We start from the raw sequence: 22,157 nt of genomic DNA on the forward strand, positions 1-22,157 counted from the left end.
ATTCGTTGACTTCCACGATTCGACAGTCCCTACCCAGGCCTTTTCCTTCCACAGGGAGGATGGACGAGAACACCACTTGCGCCTCCAACTCCTTTATCCTTCTTCCCAGAGCCACGTAGTCCGCAGTGATCCGCTCAAGGTCATTCTTGGCAGTATCATTGGTGCCCACATGGAGAAGCAGGAAGGGGTAGCGATCCGAGGGCTTGATGAGTCTCGGCAGTCTCTGTCACATCGTGAATCTTAGCCCCTGGCAAGCAGCAGACTTCTCGGTTTTCCCGGTCAGGGCGGCAGATAGATGACTCAGTCCCCCGGAGGAGAGAGTCCCCGACCACCACCACCCGCCTTCTCCTCTTCAGATGAAGTGTTTTCATGCTATCCCAAATCTGGAATACCATAATTTACCTTATGGCATATTGTTTTTTAATATATCCTCTCATTCAACTGCAGCTGCCTATTAAGCATGTCTGTAGTGGTCCCTAGGTTGTGTTGATACATTGAATTTAGAACATCAGGGGCAGGAGATTAAAGGGAGTGGGGGAGTACATAATGTCAGGGTAGGCTCCCTCCCTCCCTGGCTGCACTGCCCCCCTCCCTCTGACCCCTCCCTGGCTCTGGAAAGTGGCCGGAACCAGGCGGCAGGGCAGTGGCACAGGGGTCTGTGTGTTGCCCTTGGAGCTTTGGGGGGAGGTACCTGGAAGAGTGGCCAGGGCAACACACAGACCCTCCAGTGTGCCGCTGCTCCCCCCACCCCCTGGGTTCTGGCCCCTTCACAGAGTGGTGTGGGGGCAGGCAGGCAGCCTGCCTTGCCCTCTGTGTGTGCTGGGCTGGACCCAACCCCCTGCTCTGAGCCCCCTGTGGGGGCAGGGAAGGGGTGGAGTGGGTGGTCAGTGGTGCAGCCCTCAGGCTAATGTACTAGTCCTCATGTGGCCCTTGTGGTCATTTGAGTTTGAGACCCCTGTATTAGACCAACTGCTGTTGATGGAGAGAAGCTTCTGAGCTGTGCAGAGCTCTTCTCTCTTTCACCAGCTAAGGTAGTAGAGTAGATTTGTTTAAAGACAGTGAATGTGCAACTCACACTGTTTGAGTACCACTGGAAGTGGTGAGAATTAATATAGCAATACTGTGGTAGGATATATGAAAACTTGCAAAAGAAGAATGTGCTACATTGGACTGAGCACTTTAGCCATTTTGAAAACAGGGCCTAGTCGCCTTTAGCAAATCATATGGGCTTTTACAAAATAGATTTCTGGTAGCTTCATAATTAAAGTGATTGTGGCTTGAAAGAAAATGGTACTCTGCAAGCAATAACTTGTGAGAGCTGAAATAGTTGACAGTGACAGTCCAATAAACTATATAAAGAAACTTATCCTGCATCTTCAGTTGGTGTAGTTCTTGGCTGATACTCAACGGGAGGGCTGTTTGTCCTAGTACACTGAGCAAGGCACACCATATGAAGTGGAGAGTCTCAGCATAGGAGCAATTAGATGCATACGATAGCTATTAACAAGTGCTTATGCAAGAAGCCACTGTGACCACTTTCAATAGTAGTAGCCAGTAGCATAGCTGCAGCATGCAGCAGTGGGAAATGCTGGAAGATCATTCCAATTGCTTTATTTAATGTTATGTCAGATCCTGTATTCCACAAGTCAGTGCTGTAAGCTAATTGCCCCTAGAAAGTAGTTTCTGGATTGCAGTTTTAACTCTACAGCCAGCTGAAAATTCATATCAACCAAGGAGTTGTTCCAAAGTGAAAGAAGGGTAGGGATGAAATTCAGGGTCTTCCTTAAAGTGGGGAAAACCTTGACATTTCAAAATGTACAAAGATGGGACTTGCAATTTGTGCAGATACCTGGGGAAAGAATTCAGTTACTAACTCAGACCCCTCCCCAGCTAGCAGCCCATCTGCAGTAGTTGAGGTTTTTTTTGCTACTGGTTATCACATGGCATATAGGTAGTCCTAATATACCATCCCCTCCATTTAAACACAGACCCCAAAAACAACTTTAACTGGTTTCAAGCCTGAGCTTAATATGATTTTTTTTTTTGCCCCCACTCCTCCCCTTCGAAAGCTGTTCCAGAACTTTGCTCCTCTGAACAAACGTGAGAAGTGAAACTACCACAGCAGAACTGCTAACTACTTGCAGAAGATGGGTTTTGGCTCACAAAGTTAACAGCCATCCACTCATTTACAACCACATGCCTTTAAAGGTACATTCTCCCCAAGGATAACTGTTTATTTGAGTCACTACAGTCATCCTCTAGCAAAGGAGCCATCTGTACATTAGATTAGCTAGAGCATGCTGCACTGCTTCAGCCTCAGGGGGCCCTGTAGTTTAGTTCCTGGCATGGACAACAGAAGAACCCAGTGTGCTGTAGTAAACAGGAACAAGTACAAATGGCAGTACTTTTTCCTTGTAGGTCAAGAGGAGGAGAGAGTTAGACAACGCCATTTGTGTTTCCTGTTCTTTCAAAGTATAGCATAGCTATTGAACACAATTCAGCCTAGCAGCAAGCCCTGTGCTTGGTTGGAGCAGTTGCTGGAAGTTTTACTAACTACATGCATTGCAGTACAATTGGGCATGTAGTCAGAGAAGAACTTTGATAGTTGCAGTTATCGCACTGACATGATCAAACCTCATTGTCTAGTCAGATCAACCTGGGTTAGGAAGTTACTGAGGTTCTGTGGAGTAGGTGCTGTTAGAATCGCTCAGAACATAATACACTAAGCTTATGCATTTTTGTACTTCTTTATTAAAGCTACAAAAATTTAAAAAAAGTTAAAATTACTAATATTCACAAAGACAAGGGCTAGTGAGAGTCATTTCATTAGTGAGGCACCAGTGGCCTAGAGGAAGCACACTCACTGACAAGTTTGCTGTGCTAGCTAGTTTTAAGACGACAAACAGTGCCCCACTAAGATAAAAGCACCATGAAGGCTCACATGGTAATTTGGGCAGGAATTCCTTTTTCTGCATTTGAAGAAAGGGCCCAGTGACCAGTGCATTCAAAATGATCTTTTAAGAGCAATGCAGGTAAAACTGTTCACAGTTCAGGATGCAGCTGGAATGCATGGACTAGATGAGTCTACTCTGCTCACTAAAATATTCCAAAGAGAAAGTAACACTTCCCTCCATTGTTCTGGTACAGCGAACATCTGCTCAGGCAGATCTAGACAAACAACCCAGGGAGAGCTGCCGTCCCATATCACGGCCAGCAGCTGAGACTTGTTCCTTCTGAAGTTTTATTTTGTAGCCATAGATCCTGTTAATCATTTAAGAGTTAGTGTCTGAGGTGGGAAAGGAAGTGCAACATGGTAACATTAAAAGTCACAGGTCGTCTCCCTTGCCCTCAGTTGTCCTCCTCTTTGATGGGGGTACAGCCGGAGAAGAAGCTGGTGTTACTACTCAACATTCGCTTTTTCTTCTTTACTAGTGGTAGTTGGTTCTCCTGGAACTCTACATCTCCATTAATTAAGAGTGCAGCTGTGTTGGCCTTCTTGACAAACACATCTTGCTCAGTGATCTCTTTCAGGACCTGGTAAGAAAATGAGGCTATTAGCTTGAGTTGCCACAGCACTCAAAGAAACCAGCTAACCCTCCCTGAGTCTTGAAGACCTCCACAATTGCAAGCTGCCTTTCCCCAGTCACGAACGGTAATTCACAAAAGCTACTCTATTTTCTGTACGTGTCAAAACTCTGAAGAGATTTATAAAATGGGGCAGAAAAGTTGGGTGGGAGGGAGCAGAATCCAGTGTACTTAGTTGGCATAAGGACATGGAATCAATTAGGGTGAGGTTGAACCAGGTAAAGGGCCAACATGTCAATGGCTTATTTGATAGCAAAATGGTCTAATTCCCCCAGGCTACTCAGAAGGTCGGGGAGAAGCAAGAGGCAGTGAAATTGCCTCTCAATTTTCTCCTGATTTAGTGCCCACTCCTAGCCATGAACAAGATACAGCAGCCAGTGGCTGGAAATCATCAATTCCACCCAGGCTCCCCCATTTCTGATTTGTACCTTCTTGGTTGGAGTGATACATATTGGTTCAAAGAAGGTCTCCCCAGCAGTCACTTCCGTGGGATCTTCCAGTTTGAAGGATCCTTCAGAATCTCTTGTTTGATCCTCACTCATAGGACCATCCTGGGGACAAACATGCACATGAGCCTAGGCCAATGCTGCCCCATCAATAAATCTTATTCAGGAAATAGACTTATTTATGGATCCTAGTATTTTACTTCCCCTTGCTGTGAACAGCAACTCTAGAGAAAGTGGCGTGGGCACTAGAAGGCACATGTTATAAGGCAACTGGTTCTTCAAGGTGATAAGGGATCAAAAATCACCTAATTTTGCTTTCTAGGTAACCAGGATGGGAGGTCTGGAGCAGAGGCCTCCCAGTACCAGACTGCTAGTCAAACTCAAATGCAAAAGGCCGAGAGGGCTACTATTCGGAATCATAAATGAATCAGGATGATTTGTGAGGTAGCTAAAACCAGCTAAGTTCCTCTTCAGAGGTTTTTAAAAAGCCATGAATAAATGGAGTGGAGTAAGTTTTTTGTAGTTTGGACCAGAGGCACAAGTTCATGTCAATTACCAGGCAGAAGGGACTGCCATTACCTATCCCCTGAGAGGCATCTGCCAGGTTGCAGCAAGTTAGCCCAGAAGACTGGAGAGCAGTAGAAAGACTCCCACATTCATATTCTTGAATCCTGCAGGCTGGCAAAGCAGGTGGAGCTATTACCATGGTTAACATGGCAAGATGCACCAGGGGGATTATACTCAAATGACATTTACAATCGTTTCCAACATAGGTTGCCAAGTTGTATGTGTAGGCACCACTAGCTTGTGGATGCCCATGTTTGTCTTTCTGAATTAGATTATATGGAAGTTATTAGGTAGATGTTGGGTGCATCCAGCACCAAGGTCCAAGTGCCAAATGCAGTATTACTCACCAGCAGGCCAGAATCACGGTTTCTACATTTTGTTGCATCACAGTTACAGCCTGCAGTACAGCCTAGCTTCTGCTTCCTGCAGCCACACTGCCTGTTTCCACATCGGCCCCGGCAGGAACACTTAAGAGAAGAGAGCTCAATGTAATAACAGTTCCACTGCTGCTGGGCTGTGTCTAGATAGCCACAGCAGAGGGTCTTTACCAGTGCTAGTACTGGACACCAAATTGCAGAAACTACCATGACCCTCATCACCTCACTGCCACTCTATCCCCAGAAAAGAGATGCAAGTGATCCACTGAGCCATCTCCTGGAGTAGATGTTCATTCTGAATATTGGTGTTTCAGCACCACCACGATAACTTTCCATCACCTTGCCAGGTCAAATTCAAGCTTGAGACCTCTCCATGTTCCCATTACACATGCCAGCAACAGCCAGTCTCACTCACAGGTCTAAGTGCATGAAACTAGAGTTTCTCTCAGATAAAGCTAATGCACATCCCAGTTCAGAAGTAAAAGGGTTACATTGGTTTTGTGGCACAGTTTTAAATTCTAAGCCTGAAGTACAATCAGCCACTCTCACCCCTGCAATGGAGGTTCTGAAACTGCCTAGTTTTTAAATAAGGTTTGAGCACAGCAGTTCAGAATTACAAACTCCCTTTGATGCCAAGCAGCAGTTTCAATGTGGATGGCCCTCAACCCTTCAGGTCAGTTGAGCCTGCATGTAGCTTGCAGATGTGTCAGTATACATTTTACACAAGTGTATCTGTAAAAAAATAAAATAAAATAAAATAAAAAAAATAAAAATTTGAGGGAGAAGGCAGTCATAGGGGATCAGAGCGCTGGCTTTGGGGAAATTCAAGCTTAGAATGGCCCATTGGTTCTTACTGATTTAAGCGTTCAGCACATGCAAGCTCCATCCACACTGCCTCTCCCTCAAAAATCTTAGTGGAGAGCAAGAGCCTAAACAAGGTATCACTACGGGAACCAGGAAGGAAGGGAGAGTTCCCACAAAGTTTAACACTTCTCTCTACCTCCCAAATGCCATTCCTTAGTTGTATGCATGTGCTTCATTTGGTACCCATCACTGCTTGTGGAGAAAGCTGCATGGTACCAGTATCATCAATATTTTTGCCTCTTTATCATCTCCCACTCTATCTCACTCATCTTCTATTCTGTCCCCCTTTCCCTTCCTACATGTAGTGCTTAGTGTTCCATACTCCTCTTCTCCCCACGGGGTCAGCAGCCCTGTACACATAGAAGCTGACTACTCACCTTCTTTTGCATCACACGATAGCTGGGACCGTCTGCAGGAGGACTTTGCAATCCTAGCCAGTTTCTCTCTGGAACAGCCACATGCATGAGCATAGCAGTTCAGAGAGTTACAAACTCCTTTGATGTGCAGGAAGTACAGCTGCCCTGGAACACTTGCTACTTTTGCTGCTATCTGAAGTGTTCAGGTGGATGGCAGACAACAATCCATCCAAAGCACTACTGGCCACAACTAAATGCCCTCTTGTGCTGCTGGAGTAAATGGCTTTTGCTTCAGAATGCCAGCACAAACCCCACAGTTCAGCTGTGTTTCATTCTGTATGTGCTAGGCAGCATCATGACATATATAAGCGGCCCCCTCAGTCAGAGCTAGTAACCCAAGCCGGAGGCAGAGAAAGGTAACTGGATCATACCCCTGATAGGCTTTTCTTGGATCCTTTGGCTGCTTTTATTGGCACCCACTCTGCATCTTCCATCTCCCCTCCAGACTCCCCAGATTCAGAGAACAGCTCTTGCACATCCATTTCTGGTGTCTGTGCACGGGGTTTTGCAGTTGTCTGACGGCGAGTCTTTGGCTACAGATGGAAATTAGATGGTTTGAGACCTCCTAAGGAATGTGTCAGAATTTGGACTACTCCAGAGTCCCAGCAGCATATCACACCCAGCTTACTTGAACAGCCAAGAGAACTGCAGGACCAGAGAAGTGCCAAGTCATCAGGTTGGCAGGGATTCTTAACAGTTCAAAGCAGCAGCTGGTTTAGCCTGTTATCTTTAAAGTTTGCAGAACTTTGGTGCACTGCCCCATGCTACACAGCTATGACAAGTGATCCTAAACCACCACATTATTCCTAGTGGTTAGCATATTTGCAGGCCATACGTTATACTTGATTTCTAGTTTCTTGCTCCCTGGCTCAGCAAACACTGGCAGTGCTGCAGAGGAAGCAGCCTGCTTGCGAAGGTGGGGACAAGGCAAACTGTATCAACATACAAGGTGTGACAGCTTCCTTTAGACAGAAAAGGAGCAGCAGTGCCAACTGGTTCCAAAAGGATTCTAGTTCTTTACTAAAGAAGAGGGTGGGGGAAATCCTTGGGGCCTGCCTAGGGCAGATGATGCATCTATCCCAGTCTTCAGAACAAAGAAGCTTAATAAACTCGGGTGTAAGAGGGAAGTTTGAAAGGTTTGTTAGCCAGTATCTTTATCCATACAGAGCCCGATCAGTCACAGAGAAGTGTGGCAATTAGCAGTTGGCAGTTGTTTACCTTGGGTGGAATATAATCAAATGGAGAATCTGGGGACTGAGTCGGCATTTGCTGAATGTGTCGGAGCTTCTGTCCGCTGGCAATTTGGTGGAGTATTAATTTCTGTTAAAAAAGATGATGAATTTCACTGCATCATAAATAGCCAAAGCTAACAAACGCTGCCATCAATAAGGCGCCAGGTGGCTGTGCACACACTCTTCCCTACCTGTTTGAGGGACTCATTCTCCTGGAGAAGCTCTTGGTTCTTCTCACAAAGTTCCCTCATTTTCTCAAGCTCTTCATCCTGTTCTCAAGAAAGAATGAAATCTGTAGGGTTATTTAGGGTCTGAGAGATAGAAACTGCTGGCAACAGATCGTTCAAGTCAGGAGGAGGTCTTGCTCAATGCTTAGGAGTGCTCTGCTCCTCCACATCCGCAGAGGTGGCCTCCCCACCAATCTCCAACATGAGACTGGACCTTTAGTTTTGAGGTCAGGAGGAATACAAGCCTCACTTGTATTATTAATAACTTCCTCTGTCCTACCAAACAGGCCAATAGTTCCCTCTCCTCATGTTACAGTCTCCAAACTTTTAACACATTCCTTACCCATCAGGGACAATCTATGAGTTAGGCTAGGAAAGCTCTGCTTTAGTAGCTCGGACAAATCTCTCCTTCCCTAGCAATTTGCTATACTAAACTCTAGTAGCTTTGAGGGAGAGAATAGTGTATTCCACTGTTGTTTACTACTGTAGGGCCCACCCTGGAGCTGGTGCTTTTAACATTTCCACTGTTGGATCCCCCCCAAAGGCCCTTCATCACTGAAGGCAGACTGATGCTGCACTCAGCATGGAGCTAACAGTATTCCTTTGGTTGGCCTGAGCATGCAGAAAAGCAGCTGATGTGGGGCTTGTGGAAGCTGAACTGGTCTTTGAGGCAAGGCTGTTGTCACTTAGTTTGCTTCTTTCGAAGGAGCATTTACGAACACAGACGAGAGGCCCAATATTCCAGCCATCTACTAGCAACTACTCCAAGCAGTCTAGTCTACAGATGCAGAGCAGCATGAATAATTTCCATTGTTACTCAGCCACTCGGAAGCCCCGCTTCCAATGGCAAGGAGCTGGCATTGCGCCAGCAGGGGCAATGGGGGGATACCGACATATAAAAAGATCCTGCACCAGGGGACCCCTCCATAAAGAGGGAGCCTACCACAGCCGAGTCCACCTCCATCTAATCTACCTGGAACTTGAGCCGCTCAAGTAGCTGTTGCTCATGCTCTGTTAGAGAGTCCTCCAGCTTCTTCTCTGCTGCTTCTTTCTGCTGCAGTTGGCTAAGCAGGTACAGAACCTATAGGCAAAATTAACACAGCTTAGATGAAGAGGATGTAGACAGTGACAAAACATGCTTTTAAGGGATAAACCCTTAAGGCATGCCTGGCAGTCTTGACATTCTCAGTAGACCTGGAGGTTTTGGGGCAGCTGAAGAGATGGTGTGGTGAGCAATCTCTAGTAGGCAGACAAGTTGTAGAGACAAGCAAGCTAGTTCTTTGCCATCCACAGCATAAGAGTAATCTGGGTCCACTTGAAAACACCACCGTGTCTTCAGATGCAGCAAGTTTGTGCCTTGAATGGAGCTGAATAAAATGGTTCTGTTTTTACTTCAGCAAGACCATTTAGCACAATTAAAACTTTAGAAATGGAGGCCAGAAGACAGATGAGGGAGACTTCTTAAGGGATAATTACATCAGGTCTCCTGCCAGAGACCAATAAAGCCTCATGAAAATAGGGTTTGTTTGCTGGTTTTTGTTTTTTTTTTAAAATAAAAGACAGGTTGCAAATTGATTTTAATTTAACCCTTTTTCTCTTAAGGAAAGAGGTACTTGGATCTAGGTACTCTTTTGGGCAGACCTTTAGGAACCTTTTTGCAGAGAAGCTCCAAGACATTTGTTTAACTCCACGGAAGCCAAGCAGTGGTAATAATGGTGCTCCTTCACCTCTGGGTTTTACCTTTTCCTGATGTTGCTGCTCCTGCGTCACCAACTGACTTTGGAGCTCAGCCTCTATCTCTGCCACCTGGTTTCGCTCTTCAAGCAACATTTTCTGCATGTCTGCACAGTTAGCTTTGCTCTGTTCCAGGCTGCTGTGAAGTTTGCTTTCCTCCACTTTGGAGGAAACCAGCTGAAAGACATCAGTAAGGAGACTACTGGAGAAAATGGGTGCCACTCTCCACAGCCCATGAGTGGGACTGGACATCAGCAACAAGGGTGCTGGAGTCAAATTTAGAGCTAGACACACCTGAAAACCATCATCAGGTACCCCCCGCGCACACACTTCACTATGGAAACAGATAGAATCGGCAGCAGTGACAACAGTTACTAGAATGACTCCACCATTGTCTATTACCTTTGTTTCTGCATTTCAGCATGCCATTGTCTTCCCCACTCCTCAGATATCTCTTGATCCCACCTACCTCATTTGTCTCCATTCTTCTTGGACTTAACATCTACTTCTCCTGCCTTGAGTTTCTAACTCTCTCCTTGATCCTCTACAAGTCTGGTTTCCTCCCCCTCCCTCCACTTCATCTATGCTTCCGTTATGAGTGGCCTTTCCTTGGCCAAATCTCTAGGTCTCTTCTGTTATCCTTCAAAGTTACCCACCGCACAGAAAGACAATTACTCTCTATCCTGACATTTATAGACTGTGCTTTTCATTGCTGACTACTCCTTCAGGGATGCTTTTTATGCTGTTTTCCCTCCTCCCTTGCACTCAGAGTACCCCCAGAGATTTGTCCTCTGCCCTCACTGCCCCTGGGCAAACTCATCTGATCACAAAGATGAGATTAGTGTCTCCAGGCCAGTGCCTCTACATTTCCTTCTAATTTTTTTGTGGATTTTTTTTTTTTTTTATTTTAAACCTTTCCTCCTGGGAGTCTCAATGCCAACTCAAAGCCATCTTCCCCATCTCCCAACTACAGACATTGCTAGTAAATTCCTGTTTCTCCACAACCCATGCTTCCAGTTTCTGGAAGTCCCAATCAGCCTTTGATTGTATCATACCTTTACTAATGCAACTTGCTCCTTTCTGGCTTTCTTTACACACATCATCCCTCACTCTTAACCTTCCAAAACTCCACAGCAGAAAGTCACATGCCTCACTCGTAGCTAGAGCCATGTTCAGCTCTTCCCTGAACACCATCATAGGCTCCCCCATACCTCCTGTGTCAAATTCAAGTTCTTCCCTTTCAAGGATGGTGTCTCCCCTCCCAACCCATTTGTCATAGATGCATCCTGTGTGTCTTTTCCCCACACTTCCTCCATGCTACACCCCAGGTCAGGAATCGCATTCTGACCCCATCCAGCATACCTCTTCCCTCTCTTTAGGCTGCCCATATAACCCACTTCAAGGAGACCAGTGGTTGTTTTAAAATGTTAAAACAACCATCTATGTAACCTTCAAAATGAATGCACAATTCACCCAATCGTCATCATGATCTTTTTATGACCCTTGTCCAGGGGTGAAAGTCAGTCTAGAAAAACTTCCCAGTACGGACCCTCCGGCCCCTGGAAGGGGTGGGGCCTTGGGTGGAAGGGGCGGGGCTGCGGGAGGTCAGAGCCAGCCCTGGCCCACCCTGTACCAGCAAGTGCCTCCTTCCCCCTCCCCGGGGTAACAGCGGCAGCAGGGCTCTGGCCATCACTACCGCTCCAGGCCCTTTAAATTGTCCCCAGAGCCTGCTAGAGCCCTGGGGAAGCAGCGGCGGGGTTCCGGGGACGATTTAAAGGGCCCTGGGCTTTGGCCACCGCTACTGCCCCGGGCCCTTTAAATTGCTGCCCCAGCCCTGCCGCCACTACCCCAGGGCTCCAGCAGCAGGGCTCTGGCAGCAATTTAAAGGGCTGGGGGCTCTAGCTGCTGCTGGGAGCCGCAGGCCCTTTAAATTGCGCCTGGGGAAGGTGATCCACCCCGGTACAGCGCACCGGCTCTTGCCAGTACGCCGTACTGGGGCATACTGGCTAACTTTCACCTCTGCCCTTGTCACAACCCCTTCCTGTCATGTATCACCACATTTGTCACTTCCTTCTATTCTTGTCCAACCCGAGATTATGAGCTCTTTGAGGCAGACATGTCTATGGTGAAAGCTAATAAATACAGTGTAGCAATCCCAAACAGATGGATGTGCCACAATGCAGAAAGAATTTACCTCTCCAATCAGGTATTTCAGGGCACATTTTGCCTCTAGAATAGTTGCAATAGTTTCCCAGCGTTGCTTCACCCGGTCTCCATTGTCGGCATCCAATAGCTTCTGCTGCAGATCTGCTATCTGGGCACTCCTTTGGAAACAAACACACATTTGAGCTCAAGGAAAAGAATTTGGAGTAGCTCTTGGATAACACTAATGTCATATTCCCAAAATATTACATTATGGAAAGCAACTTCAGTTAGTTAAAACTTGATTGTTTGCACAGTGGTGGGGTCTGCTGCAAAGCTGCATTGGTGGGTCAGCTGGAAATTCATTCTCCTGAATCTGTACCAAGCCACTGCTTCAGCATCATGCAAGTAGGGCTGTGCTACCATCTTTCAGATAAGCAAAACAGACATACATTTCTTTTGCATAAATAGTGTTCATAGCCCCAGTATCTTGGAAATTCTCACTGGATAGCTATATTCTGCTTGAAACTACACAGAACAGGTCAGTTGGGTTTCCTATTCTTCACTTCTCCCAGGTCTCACAGAATGGTTGCAATGGTGAACGTGTTAGGTACCTTGAGATCATGGTGCTATAGAAATGAGAGCTAGTTCTGCCTGCTAGAAGCTTCATGACACTCCCTTACCTGAGCGCCATCTCTGTTTCCAGGCTTTCTATCTGCTTTGTGATGGAATGGTCTATTTCTGAAGCCTGCACATCTGCGATCGAGTATGTACGTCTCTGAAGAGAATTGCAGCAAGACATAATATGAAATAATTTGAGGTTGGAGACGCAGGTGGAGAGTGGTTGAGCAGCAGTGGGTAAACCACGGGTCACGTCCGGACCGTGGGACCTGTTAATCTGGTCCTAGAGCTCCCGCCAGGGAGCAGGGGCTTGTCCTGCTCCATGCTCCCGCCAGGGAGTGGGGTTGGGGGCTTTCTGCACCACTCCCGGAAGTAGTGGCATGCCCCAACTCCAGCTCCTGCGCATAGGGGCAGCAAGGGGGCACCACACACTGCCCCTGCCCCAAGCGTCACAAGGGGACATGCTGCTGCTTCTAGGAGCTGCGGGGGCAGCACCTGCGGATAGGGCAGCGCACAGAGCAGCCTGGCCACGGCTCTGGGTAGGAGCCGGAAGTGGGACATGCCACTGCTTCCAGTAGCTACTAGAGGTAAGCGCTGCCTGGAGCCTGCATCCTGAGCTTCTTCCTCCTGCCCCAACCCCAGCCCTGATCCCCCTCCCACCCTCTGAACCCCCCCCCCCCCCGTCGCTGCACAGAGCATCCTCCTGCATCCCAAGCGTCTCTCCCCAGTCCCACCCAAGAGGCTGCACTCCCAGCTGGAAAGCTCCCCCACCTCCTGGCCAGCCTGGAGCCCCTTCTCACACACTGAACTCCTCATTTCTGCCCCCACCCCCAGCAGGAGCCCTCACCCCAGCAGGAGCCCTCACCCCCTCCTGCACCCCAACCCCCAATTTCGTGAGCATTCATGGTCCGCCATACAATTTCTATACCCAGATGTGGCCCGCAGGCCAAAAAATTTCCCCACCCAGTGCTTGAGTCTGAGTTTTAGTTTAGACACTCTAAACACTTAAGATAGGGGTTGTATTACCAGGAAAGATGTTTATAAATAGTTCCTCTCAGCTGAAACCTGACCTTCCTTCTCAATGGAAGAAAGGGTTGTACACAAAACCTTCGATAGGGCAGGGGCTCACTCATGACATTGATGCCAGACTAATTGCTTTAGGGAATAGAACCATGAAGAACCAGATCCCCGCTACCTCTTGTGCTACAACCACCTCTTCATTGCTACTCCTTTCATCAGCCAGGGGGGCTGTGGAAACATTCATCTACTCTTCACAGGAGTTCACAGGCCCAGAACGGAGAAAACAAGCATAGCAGTAAGAGGACAGAGAGTGAGTGTAGCTCTCAGCTATTGTTTCCCTGTGTGTCACTCACCCTGAGTTTTGGAGGTGGAGTCTCCCCAGCTTCCCTCTTTTCTCTAAGCTGCAGGAGTTCCTGGGCCAAGATTTTTCTATCCTCCAGAAGGTCAGAGAGGTGGCGCCGGGCCTCTTCAGTACTAACCAGAACCTCCACTTCATTTGCAAGCCAGCTCTGGAGAAAGACAGGACAGAGAATAAACCACGGGTGGGCAAACTACAGCCCACAGGCTGCATACGGCCTGCCAGCCGTTTTAATCCAGCCCTTGAGCTCCCACTGGGGAGCAGGGTCAGGGGCTGCTCTGTGCAGTCCCAGAAGCAGTGGCATACGCCCCCTCTGGTTCCTACACATAAGGGCAGCTCCACACACTGTCCCCGCCCCAAGAGCTGCCACCGCAGCTCCCATTGGCAGGGAACCATGGTCACTGGGAGCAGCAGGAGCAGCACCTGAGAACAGGGCAGCGTGCAGCAGAGCTGCCTGGCCGCACCTCCCCGAAGGAGCTGGAAGGGGGACATGCTACTGCTTCCGGGAGCTGCTTGAGGTAAGTGCCACCCAGAGTCTGCACCCCTGAGCCACCCCCACATGCCCCAAACCCCTGCCCTGATCCCCTTCCCTCCCTCTGAACCCCTCGGTTCCAGACCAGAGCACCCTCCTACACCCCAAAACCCTCATCGCTAGCCCCACCCAAGAGCCTGCATCCACAGCTGGAGCCCTCACTCCCCTCAGCTCCCCAGTGCCCGCTCTGCCCCAGCCCAGAGCCCCCTCCCACACACTCATCTCCTCATTTCTGGCCCCACCCTGGAGCCCACCCCCCAGCCAGATCCCTCACCCCCTCCTGCATTCCAATCCCAATTTCGTGAGCATTCAAGGCCCACCATATAATTTTTATACCCAGATTTGGCCCTTGGGCCAAAAAGTTTGCCCACCCCTGTAATCAACTCTACTGAACATTGCAACAGTGGGACTTTGGTCACCCACTTCCTCCTCTGAACTCTTCCATATCTAGGGACAAATAAACTATGTTGCCTCTATTTACTCCTATACAGGACAGGAAATTCCATGGCCCTCCCAGTTCTCCACCCATCAAACCCAGCCTCCATCAGTGAGCTAGTCAGGCAACCTTTGTGTGAGCTCATTATTCAAAGGGATGCATCTGGCAGTGCACCACCATGCTGATACCCACTTTTACTCGAGCAGCAGCTCCTTCCATTCCTCGGTTTTGGCTTTCTTTCCGTTTATCCACTACTTCACGCTGTTTCTGTAGAGCATCTTTCAGGCGCTTGTTAGCAGCTGCTGCCTGAAAAAAAATAAAATAAATAAAATAAAATTCCACCACACATACAAGCATTTCCCCTCCCTGCATCCCTAGCACAGTGGAAACTGTTGGCTGCTTAGCTTAATTTGATTCACAGCTCTGGGAGCAGGACTCCATGCTGCTGAAAGTCAGTCAGGAAACATCTGCACAAAAACACTGCTGCTTTTAGCTTTAGCTGTGGAATAGCAGATCTACATTTATAAGAATCCATTCTTCCTTCACTGAGCCCTTGTAAAGCTAATACAGATGGGAGGTCACGGAGCGCAGGGCAGTATTAAGCATGAAGGAAACAGCTGCCTGATCTGCTTTTGGAATTATTGAATGTCAATAGCCTTTGGAGGAGAATACCCCTTAACTAGGGTCTTAGACATATTACAAGCCTCTTGGTTCACCTTTAGAATGCATTTTTATTATTAAGTCTATATGCCGGGTACCTAATTTCCTGTGATTCTGCAGCCAAGTTGTCTCCAGAATACACCCAATGCAGTTGTGTGCCAGAACCGAAGCTCTCATTTTAAAAGCATTTTTGTGTCAAAACATTTCTGCTTCTAGGCCTTATAGTTGCAGAAAGCCTTCAAGAAGTGGACCCAGAGAAAACTGATGCAGTGTTGTCTTCTCACATCTGCAAACAGCCTGAGACAAGCTCTGCACAGTGTTAACTGCACCCACATACATCAATGAGAAGTCTGAAGCCTAATGTCAACACTTTAAACATTAGCGATCTCATTGGTGATCATTTTAGCAGATCCAGCTAGTGTGCTTATCCATCATTGTTGGAACAGGTGGTAAAATCTAGGGCAGGCAGTGCAATCAAGAGGTACTGGGTTTGGGAAGGAAACAGTGAGAATTAAGAGGCAGAGTCCCAAATTTTTCAAGGGGGAGAGAAAAGTCACAATGCATCCCCTCTGAACTGATATCTTCAATTCATCTCCAAACCCCAAAACTGTTCCCCAGAATATCAAGAGTTCCATCTGTCCCCTGCCAAAACTCCAGTCACGTCTTCCAGACCTTGGGGGACTGATCAGGAGTCCCTAGCAGATGCTGGCTCCTCACCTCTTCTGTTTTGCGCCTGAGGATATTGGCTTGATTCTGGAAGTCTCGTTCTAGCTTAAGCAGCTCATACTGCCTCTTGCGATCCTGAAGAGAAACAAACTAGGCAAGTCAAAAAGTTGCAGGTCATATAAAGACATGTTTACAGTGCACTTGTTTAGTCCAGGGGGATCATGACACAGACATCCTATGTGCTCTATGACAGAAACACTGATCACTGTAAGCTTGAGCTGACTTAAAATTCAGGAGGCCCTTGTTGCTCTAGAATATGGTCTCCTACGTCCTCTGGGACTAGGACTGTTCTGCTCACAACATCTTGAGACAAGGAGACTTGAAAACTAAAGAGGCACAGAAGCCCTATTAGGCCTGAATGCCACAACCTGATTGATTAAGTTAACTACTGTAATAGTAACAGCTTTAACTATTTGCTCATGTAGTGTATTCTCAATATACCCTTGAAAGGCAGATGCCTCCTACTTCTCTTTTGTGGAAAAGCTACCCCTAGGTACTAACGCTGTGGTATTTTTTCCTTCTGATTTAGATCGGAGTTGTGATCACTCTACTGGCAGATCAGGGAACCTCAGACATAAACCAATTGTCTATCTGCCCATTACACATATAACTGGTGAAAGGTGGCAGCCTGCCACTCAGGCATATATGGAACAAGAGGCTTTTTGACCTATTGGTTTGTTAGTCTCAAGGCACTGTAGAGATGTTATGTTTTCAGATGTTAACTCATGGCCAGCAGTGACTGTCCAGGCAATTAATGGCTCACTTACCCGTTCTTTCAGCTGGATCACTTCCTTGTCCTTCTGCTGCTTCCACTGTCTAAATTTCTCAGCATCCTCTTTCATTTGGCGCATCAGCTGTACCCGCTGATTTTTCATTTCCTGCAGCAGGAAGTTATTCCAGTACTTACACTTTGGATAGTTTTTCCAAGTACTCTTGACAAGAGGACATATTACAAAACTTTGCCCACCCGCAGCACCTGCCTTTTGAGGATGTCAGTGCTTGAGACTAATGATTTCATCCTCTTAACCCGCACTTAAAGGGGTAGGGAATCATCTTGATTTTACAGACATGGAAACCAAGTTACAACAAAGTCAAGTGACTTGCCCAAGGCTTGGACTGAACAAGTAGTATAGCCAGATTTGACTCCCATGCCTATACTTGTACTACAAGAGCCTCCTATCCACTCCATCATTAGCAGCGATAGTCACATAACTACAATTACAGGAGTCTTGTAATACACAGGGTGATGCCAACCCAATAAAATGGAAGTTTTCACTATCTTCTGACTGAAGTTACTCCGTTAGATGAGCTCAGAGGCTGCATATGGCAGTGTTAGTTACCCGAATCTCCTGGTTCAGTTTGGAGACTGTGCGCTCTGTAGATTCTTTCAGCTTCAAGAGTTTTGACTGTTCATTCAATTTCTTCTTTAGCTCATTCATTTGCCCTTCCAACTCCTGGAGTCTTTTCCTGCGGCGTTCACTCAGCCTGCAAAGAATCACCCTATAAATATATGCCTAGGAGAGCTATTCTCCAGAAATAGACTCCCCTTCTCCTTACTGTGAAAACAGACCCAGAATAGCAGTCCCTCACTCACCCCAGGACCTGACCATTGTATAAAGCAGAGTTTAGAAACTCTGGCTGTGCTTCTCAGCAACTCATTCAACCCAAAGGGAAGGTTGGAAGGGAGATGCACACTAGAAATCTATTTCCCAGGGTGCAAGTAGAATAGTTGATCCTGGGCAAGCCAAGAACATCTCTGCTAAGAGATCAGTTCCCTTCAGGTGAAAGAGAGCCGACTGCATTGCAAACATACCTTAAAACTCCCAAAGAGAGATGGACAGCAGCTAATCCCAGAGCCCAGGTTAAATGACTCAAGCTTGTAGGGTTCACACAATGGAGCTAAAAACAACAATAATGAAGACATTTGGGCTAGGACTGAAGCCCAGGCTCTGAGACCCTCCTTCTTCACCCGTTTTCAGAGCCTGGACTCCAGTCCAAGCCCAAAATGTCTTCACTGCTATTTTTAGCTCCATACTGCAAGCCTGATTCATTGGATCCAGGCTCCGAATCTTGCTGCTGCAGGGTTTGGGTTTTTTTGTTTGTTTGGTTTTTGCAGTGTCGATAGACATACCAATAGAGTCTAGAACTGTAATATGGTACACTCCAACTTAACTAGAATTTCCTTTATCTGAAAATTCTAGTTGTTATCTGAATCCACTAATAACTTCTCAATTAACCTCTTCATGCTAAGCTAATATTCAGCAAGGAGTATAATTCATGCTATACCAGTGCAACAATATATCCACTCACAATCTGGTTCTATGGCTGCATTGCGCCCAGTTCAAAAGTGCAGCCTGTAACTAGTTGTATCCATAGCAGCCTCTCTAGTCAGCCCTCCTCTCCCATCATAGAGCCCTGCAGCCCAGGACACAAACCCTGCCAGTGACCATCAATGCAGGAATTTCACAGACACTGGAACCATCACTGAGGGGCTGTGTCCGGCCATAGCCCAGGGCAGGCAACATGTGCAGGAGAGGGGCTGACACACAGAGCTCATTGGCTCATAGCCCGGAAAGACAACAGTGGCCAATTGAGCAAAGCAGCTCCCCAGAGTGTCTTCAGCCTGCAACTCCCACTGTACCCAGACCTTTGCCTCCCAGCCCGAAGCTAGAACCAAGATCAAAAATAGTACTTCTGTTTAACTGAATGCCTGGTTATCCAAAAGTTTCAGCTGTTCCCCAAGCCATTTGGAAAAACAGGAGTATACTCTAAAGAGGCTAGCGATAAGAATAGATTTAATCAGCAGACGGCAAAGCGCTTTAAAGATAAATAAGTCTGACAAGTCCTTCCCAACAAATCAAATCAAGTATGCATTATTCTTGTTTTATTGATGGGAAACTGAGGCACTGAGAAGGGAGAAAACTACACAACATCAGAGTCTGTAGCAGGGCTAAGAATAACGCTTTGGCTCTCTGTTCTGGGCGTTAAGTCTCAAGGGCCTCCCCTTCCCCATCTCAACTCCTAGCAGGATGCACTAGGTCAGAATAGATTCTCTACAAGAGAAATTGAAAATTTACTCATTCAGAGTTGAGGGTATTCCCCCCACCTCACACTTTATGCCAGTCTGTAGGGTAAAAACATGATACAGTAGGCACCTTCCTAGTGCCAAACATGAACCCTTCCACAGCCTAAAAATATACTCATTGTCTCAATGAAGTAGTTAAGGTTTGTGAAGCGATTCCCCAGAGCCCTCATGACCTGACAGGGGTGTGAATTCAATTCCTTAGCTTGGTTCATTGTGTAGTGTGGTGATAAAAACTACACCCAGCACCTGAAGCGTGCAGATTTATCAAATGGGACATAGTCGTGTAGGAGACGAGCCCATTCATTGCAACACAGTTTGGAATTTAGGATTTTACGTTTTATTCCAGTAGTCAGTATGTGCTGCAATGGCCAGGCCAATTTACTTGCCAGGCCAAGTGCCACTGATTGGTTCCAGTAGATGCTCATTTCTCTAATCTACTTGGCCTTTCTAGCCAGCCTTACTTTGCTTGGTTAACATCCTTCTTTGCAGTGTGAAGTGCAAGGATCAGTTCTTCCTTTTCTTTTTGCAGGCTGCTGACCTCCAACTCCAGGCCCTTGATATTAGTCTAGAAAGGAGACAGGAGCAGAGAGATTTCAAGTCTTGAAATCCCAATGGCTAGGGACAAGGCTAGATAAGGTCTTGGGGAGCCATGTTTCCCTTCAATAGGTTGGACAACTGCACTATTGTCGGAGGAATCAGAAGACTTCTCCATGCAGCAGCTGTAGGAGCCAGATCAATATACACCTGCAGTTAGCCTTTAGTCTGGCAGTCATGTTTTGATCAATAAATCAGGTGGGTGCTGGAATCCATCATTTTTGAACTTGTAGGAAAGAGGAAGCCAGTTCAATGGCAGCAGTGGCTGAGTTCCATGGAGGCTAAGCACTGCCACAGCAGAAGTGCAATTCTGAGGGGTGAGTTGGAAGACTGGGACTACATGGAACAGTCAGTAGCCAGTGTCCTGATCAGAAGCAGCAAGGACTGGCTGCTTAGAACGACGTGCAGCCATTTAGGCACCGTAGTTCTGCCGCCTGTGGGCACCTACAGCTAGATGATTACCATTCCAGAGATGGCCGAGTTCTGTGACAGAGGCTCTCTCATACCACACCTCAAGACATATGGAGTTCTTACTATGAGAACCACCAGAGGAATGCTCATGTTCTGATTAATCCCTTCCCCCACTAGCATTACAAAACATGCACATATGGGATGAAGAAAAGGACAACACTGGACAGATATTTCAGTGAGCCTTCCTGGAAAGGAGCATTTACCTGGTATTGGGACTGTATTGGCTCCAGCTGGCTGTCATTCTGGGTCATTTTCTTGGCCAAGGCCTCTTTCAGAGCCAGGGCTTTATTTAATTCTATCAATGCTTTGGACATCTCTGCCTGGCGGAGGGCATGCTGGGTGGTGAAAGCATCTGGGGATCTCTTGCTGTCCTGGCTGGTTTCTGCTTGCTGGAATATAGACACAATTATTAGCCAGAAGAAACGAATTCCAAGGAGCTCCTCAGTGCTTGCATTGGCAGTTTGAACATAGTTAGCAGAACAGTTGAATACTACTGAAGTAAGCAGCAGTATTTATATAAAATGCTTTGACATTTTTTTTTTTTAAAACATAACTTTATAATTTTAAGAAGGAGAAAATAAAAAAACAGGAAAGGGTACAGTAAAGGAGGAAGGATAGATGGTAGGAAGTAACTATAAAGTGACAAACACATGGGATTAGGGAACAGGAAAGATGCAGTTACTGAGTGAATGAGAATATTTACAGAGAGTCAAAATCTGCAGTATATCAGACCCCCCCTACTACTTACAGCGTCAGATTCTTGCTCAGAGTTTGCCATCTCAGCAACAGCTTCCATGGATGCTGCCACATAGGCAGCACTTTCATCCTGTGTAGCGCAAACAGAGCACTTTAATGTACAGCAGTGAGAAGTGATGTGCAGTTAACAAGGGCTCCTCGCTGTCCATTTAGAACAGCAAAGGCTTCTCTAGACTCTCCTCTGATCTGAAAAAACTCTCCTCTCTAGGAAGGGAAGGTCACTGGCATCCCATTTTAACAGCAACAGTGAACGCCTCTTTTGAACGCAGTCTCAGTTGACAAGCCAAAGTTACTCCCTATCAGACACTTCCTGCACTGCACAGAATTGGCAGCCAGTTCCTTACGGGGTGGTTGGAGCTTTGAGGGACATCTAGGAAGGGGAACATGGAAGAATCATATATTAGACAAGGACATGACATTTTCAAACAATTCCAGCTCCCTCCAATAGGGCCGTTTACTAGAAATATAGAAGCTAAAACCCTGAGCTTCCAAGAGTTGTTTTTGCGCCCTGCATTACCCAGTCTTTGGGCTGTAAATTTGTGCAATAGTCTCATTTCACAGCATTTTTCTGAGGATACTCATTTACTCTGGAGCGAGCAGCTATCTGAGCATAAAATGGTCATTTTGTGGCTTTGAAGTTTCAACAGGAAGTCTATATTAAAGTAACTTGCCAAGAGCCATTTAACAGCCACACACCTGTGCAAAGGGCTTATTTAGCAGGGCTTTAAAGAAACCACTACCTAGCAGACTGGCACCATACCACTGAGTTCATCTCAGTAGGAAGCTCATTTGGTACAGGGATCTTCCCATTCCCTAGGTCAGTTCTTACCTGTAACTGGACTATCACTTGCTGGAGATCACGAATCACTTCTATGTTCTCTTTGAGCTCCTGATCCTCCAGAGTCTCTACCAGCTTCTGCAGATCAAGTTTGCACCTAAAAAATTCAGACATGCAACTGAGTCCACGGGTCTTGCTTGGCAATTGCATGTTTGACTGCTCAATAGATAGGGTATTGCCAACATACTTGCTCACCCTCCCTGCATACAGATGGACTTTGGAACAACAAATGCAGAGCCAATCAATGAAATGAACAGTGTTGCAGGGCACTTCTGCAGCACATGAAACTGGATGGGACTTACGCAGCATGCTGCTGGAGTTCCTCTAGTTTGGCATTCATCTTATCATTTTCTTGTTCTGTCTAAGAAAAGAAAAAAAAGTCAATTAGATACTGAATTATAGAAGGAGAAGCAGGAAACAGCTATCTTCTTTGTAGCAATACTGCTTCATCATTCTACTGTAAGGTGACT

The 22,157-nt window shown here is 46.8% G+C and overlaps 1 protein-coding gene across 2 annotated transcripts in view; it reads right to left on the reverse strand.

The window, feature by feature from the left end:
• Positions 1 to 2,728: 2,728 nt before the first annotated feature.
• KIF4A (kinesin family member 4A) overlaps positions 2,729 to 22,157 on the reverse strand; it is a 41,308-nt gene continuing 21,879 nt past the window's right edge. For both annotated transcript variants that reach the window (XM_073360951.1, XM_073360952.1), the window contains exons 13-32: positions 21,990 to 22,048; positions 21,679 to 21,784; positions 20,842 to 20,919; positions 20,297 to 20,482; positions 19,490 to 19,593; positions 17,284 to 17,428; positions 16,711 to 16,821; positions 15,935 to 16,018; positions 14,750 to 14,863; positions 13,585 to 13,740; positions 12,274 to 12,368; positions 11,643 to 11,772; positions 9,455 to 9,625; positions 8,688 to 8,795; positions 7,679 to 7,756; positions 7,474 to 7,575; positions 6,627 to 6,788; positions 4,946 to 5,065; positions 4,014 to 4,136; positions 2,729 to 3,534 (exon numbers count right to left, since the gene is read on the reverse strand). In XM_073360951.1, the coding sequence (XP_073217052.1) occupies positions 3,349 to 3,534; positions 4,014 to 4,136; positions 4,946 to 5,065; positions 6,627 to 6,788; positions 7,474 to 7,575; positions 7,679 to 7,756; positions 8,688 to 8,795; positions 9,455 to 9,625; positions 11,643 to 11,772; positions 12,274 to 12,368; positions 13,585 to 13,740; positions 14,750 to 14,863; positions 15,935 to 16,018; positions 16,711 to 16,821; positions 17,284 to 17,428; positions 19,490 to 19,593; positions 20,297 to 20,482; positions 20,842 to 20,919; positions 21,679 to 21,784; positions 21,990 to 22,048 (2,418 nt within the window). In that variant the 3' untranslated portion in view covers positions 2,729 to 3,348. The remainder of the gene's footprint in view (positions 3,535 to 4,013; positions 4,137 to 4,945; positions 5,066 to 6,626; positions 6,789 to 7,473; positions 7,576 to 7,678; positions 7,757 to 8,687; positions 8,796 to 9,454; positions 9,626 to 11,642; positions 11,773 to 12,273; positions 12,369 to 13,584; positions 13,741 to 14,749; positions 14,864 to 15,934; positions 16,019 to 16,710; positions 16,822 to 17,283; positions 17,429 to 19,489; positions 19,594 to 20,296; positions 20,483 to 20,841; positions 20,920 to 21,678; positions 21,785 to 21,989; positions 22,049 to 22,157) is intronic.

The sequence above is a fragment of the Lepidochelys kempii genome, chromosome 9 (genome assembly GCF_965140265.1).
Source record: "Lepidochelys kempii isolate rLepKem1 chromosome 9, rLepKem1.hap2, whole genome shotgun sequence".
In the NCBI taxonomy this organism is placed as follows: Eukaryota; Metazoa; Chordata; order Testudines; family Cheloniidae; genus Lepidochelys; species Lepidochelys kempii.